Source organism: Ricinus communis, chromosome 5 (assembly GCF_019578655.1).
Source record: "Ricinus communis isolate WT05 ecotype wild-type chromosome 5, ASM1957865v1, whole genome shotgun sequence".
Taxonomy (NCBI): domain Eukaryota; kingdom Viridiplantae; phylum Streptophyta; class Magnoliopsida; order Malpighiales; family Euphorbiaceae; genus Ricinus; species Ricinus communis.
Window position 1 is genome coordinate 26,689,523 of NC_063260.1, and position 16,563 is coordinate 26,706,085.

The window sequence follows — 16,563 nt, forward strand, 5'->3', positions numbered from 1 at the left end:
GGATTCTAACCCTTAAAAGAATGGACCTTTCATAATTTCGCACCAACTTCATGCAGTAAGTAGGACAGCAGCATGTAATACTAATAATACATGAAAATACATATTCTTATATTGTTTATAATGACATTTATTTTTATTCCTTTTCCTTTTCTGGCATTGGAGAAAAGGATTGCCCGATTAAGTATACGAAGTTTTTAGCAAACTTTTTTCGAATTCTGATTATGATATGGTAATTGTGAGCAGGTAGATCATGGTTCGAATGTGAAATGGGCATGCAATTAGTGTTGGATATCAAATTATCTACTCCAAAAATTTCCTTTTCTTTTTCAATTTAAATTCATTGAATCTTGAGATATGTAATAAAAATAATTATTTATAAAATAGTAATGTTTTATTAATGTTCCCTCTATTTCCTTCTAACTTTTTTTTAATTTATTCGAATTAAAAAAGTATTTAATAGAAAAAAAAAACTAGTTATTACATCTATTTTAATATAAAGATGAAATAAAAAATAAAAAAATTAATGTTATATTGAATATATAAAAATTATTAAAAAAAATTATATCATTAAAGTTGAATGGCATTAAATAATGGTAATCAATTTATGGAAAGTGCATCAGAATGTTTATATGACTTCACAAATGGCTCCCGTGAATGCTAAAAACGATTAGTGTTGCTTCCCATAAGTGGGGTCCATATCGACTTGTGACTGGTAAACGCATAGTTTGCAGTAAGAACAGTTTCTGAAATTAGTTTGAATTAAAAGAGATAACAGATACCATAGTAGTTTCTACGCATAGTAATAATAATAATTGACTATAACTAAGTATTATAGAGTCCCTTAGTAATTACCCACTGGAAGTGAAATTCTATTTGGCATTTTTATTGTTATCTATGTAAATTCTAGAACCATAAAAGATTTTGTTAAGACTCTAGCAAGAATGACTTGCTTACTTTACTAGTTATATAATTGATGATAGCAAATGGCAGCAGCATTATAATGGAATAGTAGTAATTATTGAGCATCCCAATTCATTTTTTAAGTTTGCAAAACAAGAAGAAAAAAGGACAGAAAAACAAAGATCAATAAAATAAAAAATAAAAGAGCAAAACAGGAAGAATACCATCGTAAAACAAGAAAAAACAAAAGAAATGGAAATCAGGAGAGGAGGGAGGGAGGTGTCGGGTAGCAGTATCACAAGGCACATTGTGTTAAATAATGGAATGGAATAAAATCATTCGTGGAAGTCGGTGTTCAAACTGAGTCCCTTACGTTGTTTGAAGTTACTTTGCAGCAAGAGCAACACACCCTTCGGCAAATGGTCGGTCACGGGTCATATGCATATATCACCATTTGTCCATTGCACTCAAAGTTCCCACCACTCCCTTACGTTTCCCTTTCTTTTATTCCTTTCTCAAGAGAGATATCCGAATTCAATTTCTTCTTCTACATGCATCATTCTGTCCTTTATTCCTTCAATTATCAATTTACAGTTTCAGCCTTCCTTTTTCCGGGCAAACCACACACATCACTAGAGTTCACTAGTTTAACATTTATAGGAGTCGGCAGGCACCACTTCTTACCACACTCGTTGCGTTTTCTAGGGACCTTATTTGCGCATTTTAAACCAGTGGTGGCATCTCATCTCATCTTGCCAATACATCAATTAGTGGGCTGAAATAAGTCAGCCCTGTCATGTCAATAAACAGCTTCCAATCCTAGCCTAATTCAGGCCTTATATTTTATAATACACGAACAAATTCCTTACCCACGAGAATGTTCTGTTTCTCCAATGAATCAAATTCTTATTTGCCTCTTCTTTTCTTTCTTTCTTTCTTTTTTGCTTTAACGTTTGACGCATGAAAGTGATGGTGATGATTTTGGTGGTTCGAAGAAAATGAAGCTGACATATGAGTATTATGGTGAAGACCGAGTTTTATTAGGGATGCTTCTTTCAAGCACAAGAACGGAAATAGATGAAGAATAAAGGCAGTGTCCAGTCGCATGCACCATTTCCATTTGAGCTAAAGTCTCACTTGGCAACTGATCTTTTCAGTGGGTTGTTAACTAATGACTTATCCATCATCTTCTTCTGACTTTTTTTCTTTTCTTTCTTAATCTGGAAAGGCTTATCTATACAGAGTCTAACCTGTTTTCACTAAAAGAGGTTCTGGACACAATATATACTCGTAACCTTTTATTCTCCATTGTACATGGATTATATACAGTTTTGCCCGTTAAAATTATAACCAGTGCTACTTAATTGGTTGTATAGCAATGAAGAATATGAAGAAAATGTTGCCAGAGACAGTCTGTCCCAATGAAGAATAATTGGAGAGGATGGAAAATATTATAAGGTATCAATTGAAGTGAAGACTTCGAGCAAGCATACTGGTTGATCACAATCTCTTCTAAAAGAGTCGGTCTTCGCAACAAGCCATTGAGCTCTAGCCTCAGTGCTTCTCTCGTAATACAGAAGGTTAGGAGCAACCCCCAATCTTACAGACTGTACTAAGATTTATTTTGCACGTAACCTCAACAAATGTTGGCATATTAGAATATCTACTTCCTGGCTACATGAGCTATGGCTGGTAGCCAGTAGCCACAAAAAATTAAATATCACTAGAACAAAACTTCCCAGCGCGAGAAGCCATTCTGGCCGACGTTATACTTAAAGAATTACTCTTCCTGTCTTGCAGAATAAATGCAGCATTTAAGCGAACAGCTGGGCCATTCCACGCAGTTATGGTGCGTTGTGCAGAATTTGGTCAAAGAAAGATTCCATGCAAAGCAGTTGAATGGACGGCAGCATTACAGAAAGTTTCCGGGTCCACTTTGCAATGGGCAGGATATACGCATTAACACTTAAAACATAAGAATATCTTCAGAATTTATTTGCTCAAATGAACAGTATTGTTTCCAATGAACAGCTTCAAGTCACAACACAGGCAATCAATAAAAACAATTAAATTCGGCAAACATAAACAGATTTCAGAGCTCAAGAAATAGAGAGAGAATAGAAAACCCACCAAATTACAACAGACACTATACATGATCTTCTATGTTACAGAATGTGCAAGTGTGGATAAATATGAATGATTAATACATGTTCAAATTCTAAAACCAAGGCCGGGCCACCTTTTTGTCGACTCTTTCTTCGTCCTCTTTGAGTTGTTATCTATGAGACTTTCCAGCGATTTTGCCTTTTTGTTACGAGCTCTGCCTGCTTCTTTAAGAAGCTCAGCTAGCCTACTCTTTTCGTCTACAAAATCAGGATTTGCAATCCCAAGTTTTTCCTCTCTCAGTTTAAGAACATACTCCAGTATCTCAATTGCATCATCAACCCTGTAATTAAAGCCACATCACTCAGCATCAGAATAAGCATTCTCAAGTTGCTAAAAGATTCAGCAAGCCAATTGTAAGCTTTACCCACATTATATACTTTTAGAGTAATGAACATCAAGAAAACACAAATAGAAGTGAGAAAAGCAAGAAGCTGGAGAGTGTCTTAATGAAATGCAAGTTTATCATTTCAAGATTTATCCATAATGCTGTCTATTATAAGCTATCAGAAAGTGGAAAATAGTCAAAGATTAAACCCATCATAAGGTTTCTCATCTAATTGAAACATCAAGGAGAGGTGGGTAAGGGCACAAACATTGCACTGTTTGCAGCATTCTTGCATATGTTAGCACAAACAAATCCCAAAGAGAGCAAGAATCAAAGTAATAACATAAACTCAATGAAGCAAAATTAAAAGTAATAACTCAAACAGCATTCATCTCCCAAAAGAAAAGCTCTTTGATGTGAATAACTCAATCGTGTTAACAATAAGCTAATATATAAGTTGAGACAGTAGTTTGTAAAGGTATATTACCTCCCCATAGCATCATAGGTTGCTGCAAGATTGCTATATACTCCAATGGTATCTTGATTACAAGGCCCACATTCCTGCTCCAATATTGCTCTCGCTTCTTCAAACAACTCAGCAGCCTCATCTATCTTGAATAGCTGCACACAAGCCAATCCCATCTGATTCAGCACAACACCAAAGAAGGCCGACTTCCTTTCGCCACTAGCTCTAAGTTTTGTTACAGCACTCTCAAATGAGTTCCTTGCTTCTTCGTATCTCCCAACCATGTAAAACATCACTCCCATTCGAGCTTCAATTCCAGCAATGGTGCTCTGCTGTCCAGGTTTGTCCTCTAACAATTTCATTGCCTTCTGCAATAGCTTCAAAGCCTCCTCTGGCTCATCTGCAGACTCATAAATGGCTGAAATCTCAGTCAACCCACCAGCAATCTCTTCTGCTGTGGTTCCAGGCACAGGTTTAGCATATATTCTCAGAGCATTTTCACAATAAGACTTTGATTCTCTGAGCTTGCCAGTCCTGTTATATAGATCAGCAAGCCGTACAAAGACAGAGGCAACAGACGGGTGGTTGTCACCCTTTGATGACTTGAAGACAGTGAGTGCCTTTTGGTAAGAAAAGACAGCCTCGTCGAAGCGGCAGAGAGACATGTAAATATTTCCAATGCTGACATCAATAGCCGCAACCTCATTGTCCTGTCCATTTGCAATCATAGCCATGCTGGCAAGAACAAGGTGCTCAAGTGCTGATTCATAGTCTCCTTTTGCCTCGCATATGAGGGCCATTAATCGACGATCAGCTGCCTCTTCAATAGATGCTGGTTCACTATGCGCACGATGAATTTCAAGTGTCTTCTTGCACAACTCTTGTGCTTTATCAAAGTTCATGGCTTGAACATGGGCCTCAGCTAAGTACCTGTCATTTTGCAAATAAATATACTGAAATTGAGTTCAAAGATATAAAATAAGCATGCTGATCTGACTATACTGCAACCACCGTGCAGATTAACTTCAAATGGAAGATGTGATAAAATTGCAGCATTTAAAATATGTGAAGATAAAATAGTACATACATTCAAAATTAATGGCATCATACGGTCAAACAACTTCTAATGTAGGTTGCTAAGCTAAAATTGACCAACACTTAGATCTTGTCTTTTCTTCTTTCCCTAAATGCTTTTTCCTATTCGACTTGCAAAGGAAATGAGCATACGACTTTCAATTCCTATGTTGAGATAAACAATGATCCCTCCTCCCAGACTTTTTGGTTGGTCCTCAGAATTGCATCAGCAGTCCAGATTATGTGATTGCTTGCGTGTATATAGACTATATAGTAATTTACATGCATGCATATGGACACATCATTAGTTAGAGAATGGATTAGACAAAGATGAATAACAAAACATACATAAAATTCAAAGCCAGAAGTTCTAATCAAATTTCTGCATGCCTAATGCTAAATCTCAATCTTTTTTGTCATCAAACTGAATCTTACACAAGTATACAATTCTCTGACAAGACGATCAAGTTCCTAATACACAATAGAAAAATCCAAAATAAGAGAAAAAAGAAGACAAATAAATCTAAAAATAGAAACTTTAGCCCAAAGCAGCAAACTTCAAAACAAAATTTACAAAAACATCACAACAAAAAATCCAAAAATAATAATAAATACCGAAATATCTAAATCACACAAAAAACAGAAGAAAACACGTAAAGTTTCAAAACATTACACACTACCTGCAAGTCTCTCCAACTCTAGGATCAGTGTCACCCAAAGCATCAATCTGAATTTTGAGCCCATCCTCATAACAGCCGATGGATTTATCAACTTGACCAAGCATTGAATAAGTATCACCTAACTGCATATACCCAGAAAACGCAGCAAGTGCGTGATCCATTCCTCTACTCAAATCCGGCACTGTAATTGCCCTTTCAAGAGCAGGTACAGCTTCATCAAACCTACCTAAACTGCAATAAATAGCAGCTAAAACATGTAAACTCATAACAAGATCCAAACTTGGCTCTCCATCAACAGCACATCTTTCAAAAGATTTTGATGCTCTAATTGCATAGTCTAAAGCTTTACTTGGTCCTTCACCAGATGCAATTGTGTCACGTGCTAGCTTTAGTAAAAACGGGCCAAGATCCGGGTTGTCAAGAGAAGCGTCAGCTAAGAGAAGCGGGTTCAGTGAATCGGGCGGGGGTTTCTTAGCGGAGCGGGTCGGAGATGGTTTGGATCGGGATGGCGAAGGTGATGGTGGTTTCTTGTTGGGCGTTGGCGTCCTTAGTACTGAGGATTCTGGTCGGGCTTGGGGCGGAGTTTGGGCTTGGGTTTGAGGTTGGATCTCGGGAACGGAGATACGTAGTGGCGGCGCATCGGGGGGTGTCTTGACCGAGACAAGACCCGGCATTGTTTGGTTTTCTTGATTTTCTTGCTTTGGGATCGGAGAATTGAGTTAGAGCTGCAGAGAAAGAAAAGAAATAAAAGAAAGAAAGAAAGAGTAGAGACTGAAGTGATTAAGGACAGGCTACCAAGATAAGAACTGACAGACAATAATGCACTTACAGAGAAGAGAGATCTAATTGAAGATGAGATTCTCTCTCTCTCTTTCCCGTTACTTCTGCTACGGCTATTGGGAGGACAAAATGGTAAATTAGAGCAGTTAGTTTTCTTTACTAATAATGTGTTTTAACTTTTAAGTGGGTTTAAAGTGGCTACATCGAGGATTAAGGTGTTATTAGTGTTTTTTCTTTACTTCTTTTAGACTGGACTTTAAGATAACTCTCTCTGTCCTCGTCTGCGTCAGATGGGATGATGAGTTAGTGTCGGGTGATTAAACGTTGTCGTTTCAGTCTTTAATCCAGTTGTGTGTATCCACGTGTCGAAATCTTGTTGCTACTGCTTTTGTCAAATGAAAAAGGCCGTTTTGTTTGGTTGTTTTTTTGTAGCCATATTACTCTCTTCCTATTTGACAGAAGAACTCTTTGCTGAGTGTTATTGATCAGTCTCTTTAAATAGCATTATAGCTATTTTCAAAGCTTTTGTAATTTCCTCTACTCACTTATTAAATGTAATTTAGGTACGACAACTCTTCCTATTTAAAAAATAAAAAAGACAAAGAAGAAGTCTGAGGATTAAAGTTTTGATTGGACTTTATATTGTGTTTGAAATGAACAATCTGAGTGATCATTGGTAATTTTCTTTACTTTCTTTAAGAATTCATGGAACAAGTACTGCAAGCATAGGCGAAACCACATAGAGGCCGGGATAGTATGTAGTTTAAGAAATAATAAAAGAAAAAAGTTTATTCGATCTATTCTAATTAGAAAATAATTTGAAAATATTAACTATAATTTAGAGATAGTTTAAAAATTGTTATTATGAAAAATATATATTTATAGTTTAATCCAGAATAATCAAAATTTCTGATTACAACATTATAAGTTATTTACTGTATATATCAAGAAATGAAAAGACAGACAAACGGATGTAGAAAATAAAAGGGAAGAAGAACATCTGAGCATTGCACCACTCGCACCCACAATGACTACAAAGAGTTTCATATTATTCATATATAATTATATCCACCCACAGTAGTATACATATATGACAAGCTCATAATCTATATGCACTATCACTGATCAGCGAGCATGTTGCAGGTGGTCAAATACACCCCAATGCTCATATGTTCATACTCTTTCTTTCTAGCAAGAGCCAGTTTATTGCAGTAATTTTATAAAGCTCTTATGGCGGAAACACATGATAATTAGTTCAGGAGTTGCCACCATTAGGTTTTCCAATCTTTGGTGGTTCGTGTTTGACATTAGCGTGCCCATCCTTTTCATAGTCCAATAAAGCCTCTATATCTATGAGCTTTCTCATCCTCTTCATTTCAGCAATGGCCTGCAAACACAACCACAGTAATAATAGAATGCATTCTTTCACTTCAAAATAATAAGAACGAGCGAGAAATGTGGATTTTTTTTTTCTTTCAGGACAATAATTTTAGAAATAAAAGAAAATGATTGAGTAAATTTCTTGTTTATAAAAAATGGCTAAAAAAATTAAAAGTGAAAATTAATTTCCCTTAAAATAATTTATATAAAATAGAAAAATAAAAATAATAAAAAGAGAAAAGAAAATTCTAAGTGACAAAAATAAAGGAAATATAATTCATTTAATGTGTAGAATGAATTAGTGGGAAGCTTTTTTTAAAATGGAAAAAGATTTGAAAGTTAAAAGACATAAATCTGTAAGTTATCTTTATGTATATATAACAGATGAAGTTGAAACTGAATAAATTTAGTTACCTCATGACTTGGTAAGTTGGCATGATTCATGTCTTCTGCAACATCCAAAACATGGCCTACAAAGAGAATGACATGGAAACCGTAAGTTACTTACAATGAATATATAGTTTGCAAGCAAGAGACGTGAAATATGGAGAAGTTATCTGACCTAATGATAAATCAAGGAAAAGGAGAAGGAAAAGAAGAGCTGCTAGGGCTTTGGTGTGATAATAACCAGCCATGAGAAATACAGTGGCGATTGCTGCAATAGATAGCCAGGGCTAGAGAGGAGGTACGCGTTGAATTTATAATGGATAGGAAAGAAGTGGGACAGGTCTATTAATTCATGGTGCTGTGCTGCTGGGTGCAACCTGTACTCAAAAGCTTTGTAGAAATGAATGATGGCTGAGAATGCAATACCCATTAGCAAACACAGTAAAACAAGAAAGTCAACACAGCACTCAATTTCCTATCAAGGCTTTGCCTCCTTTCCTCAAAAAGCCTATTGTTAGGCGCCAATCAATGTTTCTTGCATGGCGCAAGTTCCACCAGTGTGTGTGTGTCTATATGTTATATCTCTACTCTTTTTTTAATCTTATATATCGAATCTTCATTAATTCTCGGCTAGACTTTAATTCACTATTTAGCTAAATGGTGTCCTGATCGACAACATGAGCCATTGGAATAAAGCCCCACGTCCTGTCCTGTTCATTTCATATCTTAAATATTTAATGCTTTAGTGTATGGTGCTCCTCATCTTTAAATAGAGACTTTATACTTAATAAATCAAGATGCAAAGAAAATAACTAAGAATCCTATAAATGAAATCATTACATAAGGAATTGGAATTTTATTAGATTAGGTGAACCAATAGTGAAGGCCACTCGGAAAATAGCCAACATAGGATACCGACATTGCATTTATGCGCAATTAAGCATAGAGCAGATCAAATAATATAAACTACAAGTTGTGCAGCTCTAATTTATTTAAACTATCATAATTCTTAAAATTCTTTTTTATATTTTATAACCTAAAAAAACCAACTAAACAATAAATTATTAAATATTATAGACGATAACTACCTTATTTAGATATCAAAACCTTCTATCAACTGTTTTTATAGGCACAACTTTTATCTACTTTACATAAATAAGCTTCGATCCATTTGACTAGACTATGGCAGTAATGATCTTCGTCAGGGTGTACTCAAACAACTAGAAACTACTATTAAGAACACTAGTTCCACATATTTCCACCATTAAAGGCTGTATTGCAAATTCTAGCTAGCACTTCTATTGACATTTGAAACGAAGACCCCTAATTGTTCAATGCAGCTGGCTTTCCTTTATGTCCCCTAACAGTGCATGAAACATCCTGCATTAGTCGCAATATCCATTTTCCAAACTAAATTCTAGGCAAAGAAAATTGAATCCCATTTTGAAGAGAAGAGTGTCAAGAGATTGTCAAATATATAGAGGTCACTAGACATGATGGGTACTGTTTATGTTGCATGCTTACTGTATACCATACTGTAACATTGCTTCGCCATATATTGTTCTTATAAATTAAGGTCATACTGTGTGGTAATGGACAAGGCTTATCATCTCTCTCCCATAAAGTGGGGGTCCCTAGATAAAGAATATGTGCCCTTCTTATTTTTCTTGGCACTAGGATCTGGATGGTGGCAGTCATATCACAATAGGTCACAGCACCTTCTTTAAGTTGACCACCCAACCTTTCCCATCTTTTCTTTTTTCTTCATAAAATTCAAATCCTCTACTTTTAGCAAGATTCAATAATAGCTTAAAACACCATCTAATCTCCCATTTAGCTTTGTAGACACAACATTATTTTCAATAGTTCCTTGTCTACAACATTTGTCCTTTTGGTTGTGGATTTCCAAACCACCAAGACTTTTTAACCATGAATGGAAAAAAAAAAAAAAGTATAAAGCAGAGAAATTTTATATTCATGCTTAGGTTTGTGATTTCGCCTTTTGTTCTGTCTTCTTTTTGTGAATACAAAATTAGACTATTCTAGGATTCAATTCATGTAAAGCTTATCATGAGTATATATGTGGATTTCATTTGTTAACAAGGGTGCTCTGCATCATAGAACTTTAGTTGGTTTGCTTTGTTTGCAAGTCATTTGTGTGGTAACTAGTTGTAGTCTATGTAATGATTTTAATAGGAAAGAAAGAAAAAAAATGCTTGAAAGGTGGGCATTTTTTTTTTGGCATGACAACTAAGTTCTGCCACATCATGTAATTTGCTGGCTACAAATTTACTTAGCTGGAAATTCTTTTACCTTTTATGTTTGTATGCTACATTTCATTATTGGATATGTGAGCTGTATTATATATGACTTGAATATTTTATTTTTACTTGATTTTCTTTCATTGGTGAAGCCAGAACATCATATAATGCATATAGAGAGCAAGAAGGAGGCAATTGGGTGTAATGTAATTCAAGAAACTTACATAGTTTCCTAAGGTCAAAGCAAATTAACCTACCAGGGGCCATAGGGTCTTATATTCTTTTGGCTCAGAAAAAGGACAACAATCAACTGTAAGTGCTGAAGCAAGACTACATAACACTCATAAATGTGGTAATTACTACATATGAAAGAATAATCTAAGCATGATCTATAGATATGTTGCCTAGTTGCTAAGCACTACAATCCTTAAATTTATATCACTCATTGTTAAAAAAGAAAAAGAAGAAGCTTGTATCACTTAACTAATGAATTTACATATTTTAACTTTTTATCAAACCGTTCCGAATATGTCAAACCAATAGTGAGAATTATCACATATAATACTTCAAAGTCTATTCTTAGCATAAGCTAATTAAAAAGTCCGACATAAGAACTATAATGCAATAGGACACCATTTATAAAATAAGAAGTACCCGATTAAAGACAAGAAAGAAGACCCAGAGAAGCATCTATTTGAAATACTTAATGGCTTGTCAGGTTTAAAGGGTCAATTAAGCTTCTTCTTTCACTTTTTCTGACTTTTTACGTTTATTAGGAGATTACTCGTGAGCTGCATGTGTAGTTATGGTAAAGATTTATCTAAAATTGAAACCTGGCAAGTCCTGAAGCTTATTTTCATTTATTATACAAAGAAATTATAAGATGATAGAAGACGAGTAGTACTAAAAAAATCAAGATTGCAGGTCAAAGCAAAAATAGACTCGAGCTGGGGCCACAAGCTTTAGTTTTTTGGCTCTCAGAGATGGACAACAGCAAGTTGGCTCAAATATCACAGCTAGATTTTCTTTATCGGCAGTTAAAAAAGATCGAACACTTCCCTCTAGTGAAAAGATGTAACAAAAATCAAAGGGGGTAGATAGAAGTTAGTGAAGCTTGCTTACCCATAAGTGATTAACATAAATACATTTGCAAATGGCTAAATGATATGGACATGGCCAAAGCTTAAAGATGGACTTGATGAAGAAGACAACAAGAAAATCAAAGATAAAGCTAAGGATTCATTGAGCATGCTACAAGGCCCAATTACAAGGTCAAGATTCAAGAAGCTACAAAAAACTTTAATTGGCTATATGCAAGATTGGGCTAGTTAAGGAAGCTCAATTGGTCATGGTAGAATAAGCCCAAGTAAAGACACATCTGAATGGACTTTATTTAATGTTTTGCAAGTCCAAATACATGAAGACTAATGTGGGTTAATATTTGGGCTGAAATCTTTTATTTAAGTTCAGAACAATGTTATTGTCTATTTTTATTATGTGGCGGCTAGGGTTAATAGTTTTACTAGGATTTCTTATGTTAGGTGGCTATAAAAATGCCCCTTAAGGTGTGTTTTGGGGGATTCGAATTTTGATTAAATTATAGTAGTTGTTTTCTTTGCATATTTGCTTGAATTCTTAAATTCTTGTTGAATGCATAAACCACTTATCAAGGAATTGATCTATTCTTGTGGCGTGTTAAGGGTTAGGGTTTAAAGAACTTAGTTTTCTTTAGGTTTTGATCTTGACCAACCATACCTTGCAATCTGATTTAAGCGGTTCTTGGGTTTTGAAACTCAATTTGTTCTTGGGTTTCTAAGATAGTAATTCACGGGTTCATAATCATTAGGGTTCGTGGTTCTAATCCTTGGAGGTTCTTAACACTTAATGTTATCCAGGTAAGTATTACTCACTAAACCCATTAAAGGAGGAATATAAAATTTGGCTAGTACAGTTTGAGAAGTTAAGTAATATTTGTATTCAACCTTGCCAGGGATCTATAGAAAATTAAATAACAAGCTGGCAGGTACCTACCGGAATATCTTGAAATCAATTTAAGATTCATTAATTCAAATTTTATACATAATTAATACGATATGATCTTATGATAGGCCTAATCTCATATTATGTATAAAGCTAGTACAGTTGCCATGGAAATTTGAGTTCGAAATCCTGCTTTATTAAAATACTATAATGACTTTCAATTCTTATTAGTAGAGAATATTATCATATGACAATGTTTATTAAAATTAAATCTGAAAAAAAATCATATGGAAGTATAGGGCATAAAGAAAACCTGGTTTCACTTTTACCTTAACTTGGTCTACATATTTCAAAAAAAAAAAATAATAATAATAGTAGTATTATGTCCGATGCAGAAACCGCCGTCGCCGTTTTGGTACATAGTTTCTCCGACAATAATAATATTACTAACCACTACAATTTTTTTTTTCCGAACAATAACTGTAAAATCCATTTAAACGACGCCGCTGCCATTTGCTCGCACACCCCCCCTCCCTCGGTATACAGTGTTCAGAAACGTGAACAGATGCAAAAGTCAATAGAGAATGGAAAGTAGTGGAAACTACACAAGGCTAATAAAAAAGCCCACTCCAGCAGCCAGATAATTGGCTGCTAACCACTATACATAAAACCAGCTGCATCCAATATAATTAACTCGTCTCTGTTGGCAACCACTGTACCATATATTATTCACAAGAATTCATTATCCCCTGCACGACCAAAAATGTAGCCAAGTTTTTATACTTGGCTGGTGTTGGCAACAACTTTAAAAATGACAGTTTCCAGGTTCAGTCAAGCATCTGGTTACTTAGAATGTCTTAAGTTCATAATGTACGTATAAAGGAATCGCAATTAATCTATAGACTATTAAAGGAAAGAGCCAATGCAAAAGGCATCATATGTTATCAATAATCATCTGCTAAGTTTCTTTCGGGTGAGCGGTTAATTTGCTTTTGGGTTCCAAAACTGGAGCTGTCAAAAGTTCAAAGGTATTCTAATCCTTGAACATAATAACAGACTAGATTATGTAACTGTTCATGACATAGAAATTCAAAGTCCGGCGAAATAAGCAAATTAAGTTTGCAGAAATAAAGATATGACATTATGGTAGAGGTAGTAAAATATCGACATACTGCCACAGGATTACAGGAGGAACCAAAAGAATCATATAGGAAGGGAAAACAATGCAGCGTTGAGTTCAAATCTCATTCTGATAATCAACTATGTGCACCTCTAGGAAGATGATTTACACGAGAACTTTCTGTTTCAACATTAACAGTTGCGGTTACTTCATTAGCACTAATTGGCTAATCCGCTTCTCAAAAATTGCTTGCTATAGAAAGGAACGTATCTGTTTTAGGCCTAATTGAACAAATTCTGAATCTTAGCTAATTCTTTCCGAGTTTAATTTTTTTGAAATTACTTTCCAGTATGTGGCACTAGAAGTTAATAAAATATTAAAAACTCAAATTTTGATGACTTGATTTTCCAAAACACTCTTTAAACAAAAAAGAAATTATCTTTTTCTCCAAATCCACGGTCAATATAATTTTTTTTTTTATCATTTTCATAATAGGTTTCTGTTTAAGGAGTGCTTTAGACCTATTTTCCAAGTACATAAATAAATTAACCAAAAAAGCAAAATCCCCTCTAATATAGGTATATATATATTATTTTTCTCTTTGAAGTTGTTAGTTTAATTTCCTTATTGTTGTTGATTTAATTTTTCTGCTGTTATTTTATTAAGTTTTTATATTTAGACATCTAAAGTAAAAGAAATAAGAGAAACTAGTAGCAAGAAAAAGAATTGAAGAAAATAATTATCTCTTTTAATCTAAATAGATGGTGTTTTAAAATTTTAATCTAAATAGATGGTGTTTTAAAAAACTAATTTGCCGAATCAATAAATCAATAAATATATTAATTTCTAATTTATGAGACCTAAAATTTTTTAACACGTGTGTTTAATTTTTAATATGTAGAATTTTTATTTTGACATATGTATTATTTTTTTACACATAGGATTTTCAAGCTTATATGTAATTTTATATTTTTTTATTAATTTATTGATTAATAAGTCACATTCCTAATTAAACTCTCATTCTAATTCTAAGAAATAACATATTACCAATATATTAGTTTTCTAATTAGATAATAATTATTCTAAAAGATAACATATTAATTAAATTAACTAACAAGTTAGTTTTCTAATTATATAATGATTCTAATAATAATAAATAATACTTTTAAATATTATACTCACTAATAAATTAATTTTTAATTATATAATAGTTTCTAATTTAAAAAAAAAAAAAGTAATATCAATTATATTGATAATATTAATTGATACAATATGATAAATATTTTAAAAATAATTTATTGATAGTATTAATTTAAAGATAATATTAATAAATAAATATTTTATTAATATAATAATATAGATATAATATTAAAAAATTAAAAACATTTAAAAATAGTTAGTTTACTATTATTTTCAAAATAAATCAATGTTAAATATTAAACAATTGATTAAATTATATTTATAAATTTAATTTTATAATTAAAATAATAATAACGGCCGTACAATGCACGAATAAATAATTAATTTTTTATTAATTTCTGGCTACATTAACATTATAACTGAAAATTGTAATAAAAAAATAATTTAAAAAAAAATCTTATTTCAATATACTGCTAAAAGTTTAAGAAATTAATTAAAATTATTAAATAAAATGAAAACTTAGAATTATTTTTTAGTAATTCGGCCTTATTTTATAAAGAGAAGAAGAAGCACTAGAAAAAAAAAAATAACAATTCTAAGTGCAAATGGAAAAAACAAAAATGACGGAGGTAGAAAAATAGTGCCAAATTTTATGGAGCGAAGGATAACAGTATTAAAAGAAAACAGAATAGTGAACCCCATAAATTTTGGAATTAAGTTATCAAAAGTAAAGTAATTCTTATTTATACGGCTCTATACATTGTTAAATATATAAATAATTTATATTTTAATATAGAATAATTGATACATAATCAATTAATTAAAAAAATAAATATAATAATTATTTATCCACCTCATACAAAAAGCAACTATCCACTTTATAGAATAAACACAAATATAGAACGTTAATTATTAAATACGTCCAAATCCTTTTATACTTTTTCAAATTTATCTAAACCTCCTAATTTTGATAATTTTATTTTAATTTAAAAATTTAATTTTAATTGTATTTAACTGGAGAAATTGAAAATTTGTATTGTGTATATGCTTAACGTATCTGCCAACTAGAAAAAAAAATATTTTTAATAATACCATTACTTAAGTGGCATGTAATATAAATTTCTCAAAATTCTAGATATTACAATCATTTCTCAAATTCGTGATATCTTTAGAAATGTCATTCTTCATCCAAAAATTAAAATTTTAAATTGATAATAAAAAAAGAAGCACTTTAAATTTTATTTTTTTTATCATTACTTTCCACAAAAAAAAATATAAATAATTAAAAAATTTATTCTTTTTTTCAGGTGGTAGATACGTAAATTATAGCCACAAACTAATTTATAAATTTAACCTGGCTAATACAATTGAAATCAATTTTATAAATTAGGGTAAAATTATCAAAATTAAAATATTTGGGTAAATCTGAAAAAATGCAAAAATGTTAGAGTTTATTTGGTGTTTTAGCCAATAATAAAATGACTTATAAGTGGTAAAAAGTAAACAACTAAAGGGATTAGTTTTATAATTGGACTCAAGTTTTATTCAATTAAATTCTTTTTAATGGGCTTTGTCTCTGCACATGCTCAGTTTAAGTGTTAAAAGAACTTAAAGAAAAAATGTTGATATGCAGTGAGAGAGCGGGTCCAGAACCTGCCAGTATAATGTGGATATTTGGGCTTGCAGTAGCCCAATATTGGCCCATCAAAAAACCGTCAAACATTAGAAAGAGAATGCAAAACAGATTCGACACGTAAACCCGTCCAATGATAAACGGCCACGATGATCACAACACAAGAATGAATTCAATTGGTTAAAAGATTTGATTCCGAGACTTGATTGGTCCACGTCATCATTGATGACATGTTCCCGCATTTGGCATTCAGCTGATTTTAGTAAAGAGA

At 32.7% G+C, this 16,563-nt stretch overlaps 1 protein-coding gene across 1 annotated transcript; it reads right to left on the reverse strand.

Annotated features, from left to right (window-relative positions):
• Positions 1 to 2,866: 2,866 nt before the first annotated feature.
• On the reverse strand, positions 2,867 to 6,735 carry LOC8286260 (protein KINESIN LIGHT CHAIN-RELATED 1). Its single transcript, XM_002518817.4, has 3 exons — positions 5,612 to 6,735; positions 3,879 to 4,787; positions 2,867 to 3,346 (listed from the first exon to the last, which is right to left on the reverse strand). The coding sequence occupies exons 1-3, from the start codon at positions 6,283 to 6,285 to the stop codon at positions 3,112 to 3,114; spliced, it is 1,818 nt and encodes a 605-aa protein (XP_002518863.1). The 5' UTR covers positions 6,286 to 6,735; the 3' UTR covers positions 2,867 to 3,111.
• Between the last annotated feature and the right edge of the window lie 9,828 nt (positions 6,736 to 16,563).

Coding starts and splice junctions, on each gene's coding strand:
- LOC8286260 (XM_002518817.4), bottom strand. CDS start 6,285: ATGCCGGGTCTTGTCTCGGTCAAGACACCCCCCGATGCGCCGCCACTA. Junction 4,788..5,611: donor AGAGTTGGAGAGACTTGCAG/GTAGTGTGTAAT, acceptor GCAAAATGACAG/GTACTTAGCTGAGGCCCATG. Junction 3,347..3,878: donor ACCTATGATGCTATGGGGAG/GTAATATACCTT, acceptor CTTTAATTACAG/GGTTGATGATGCAATTGAGA.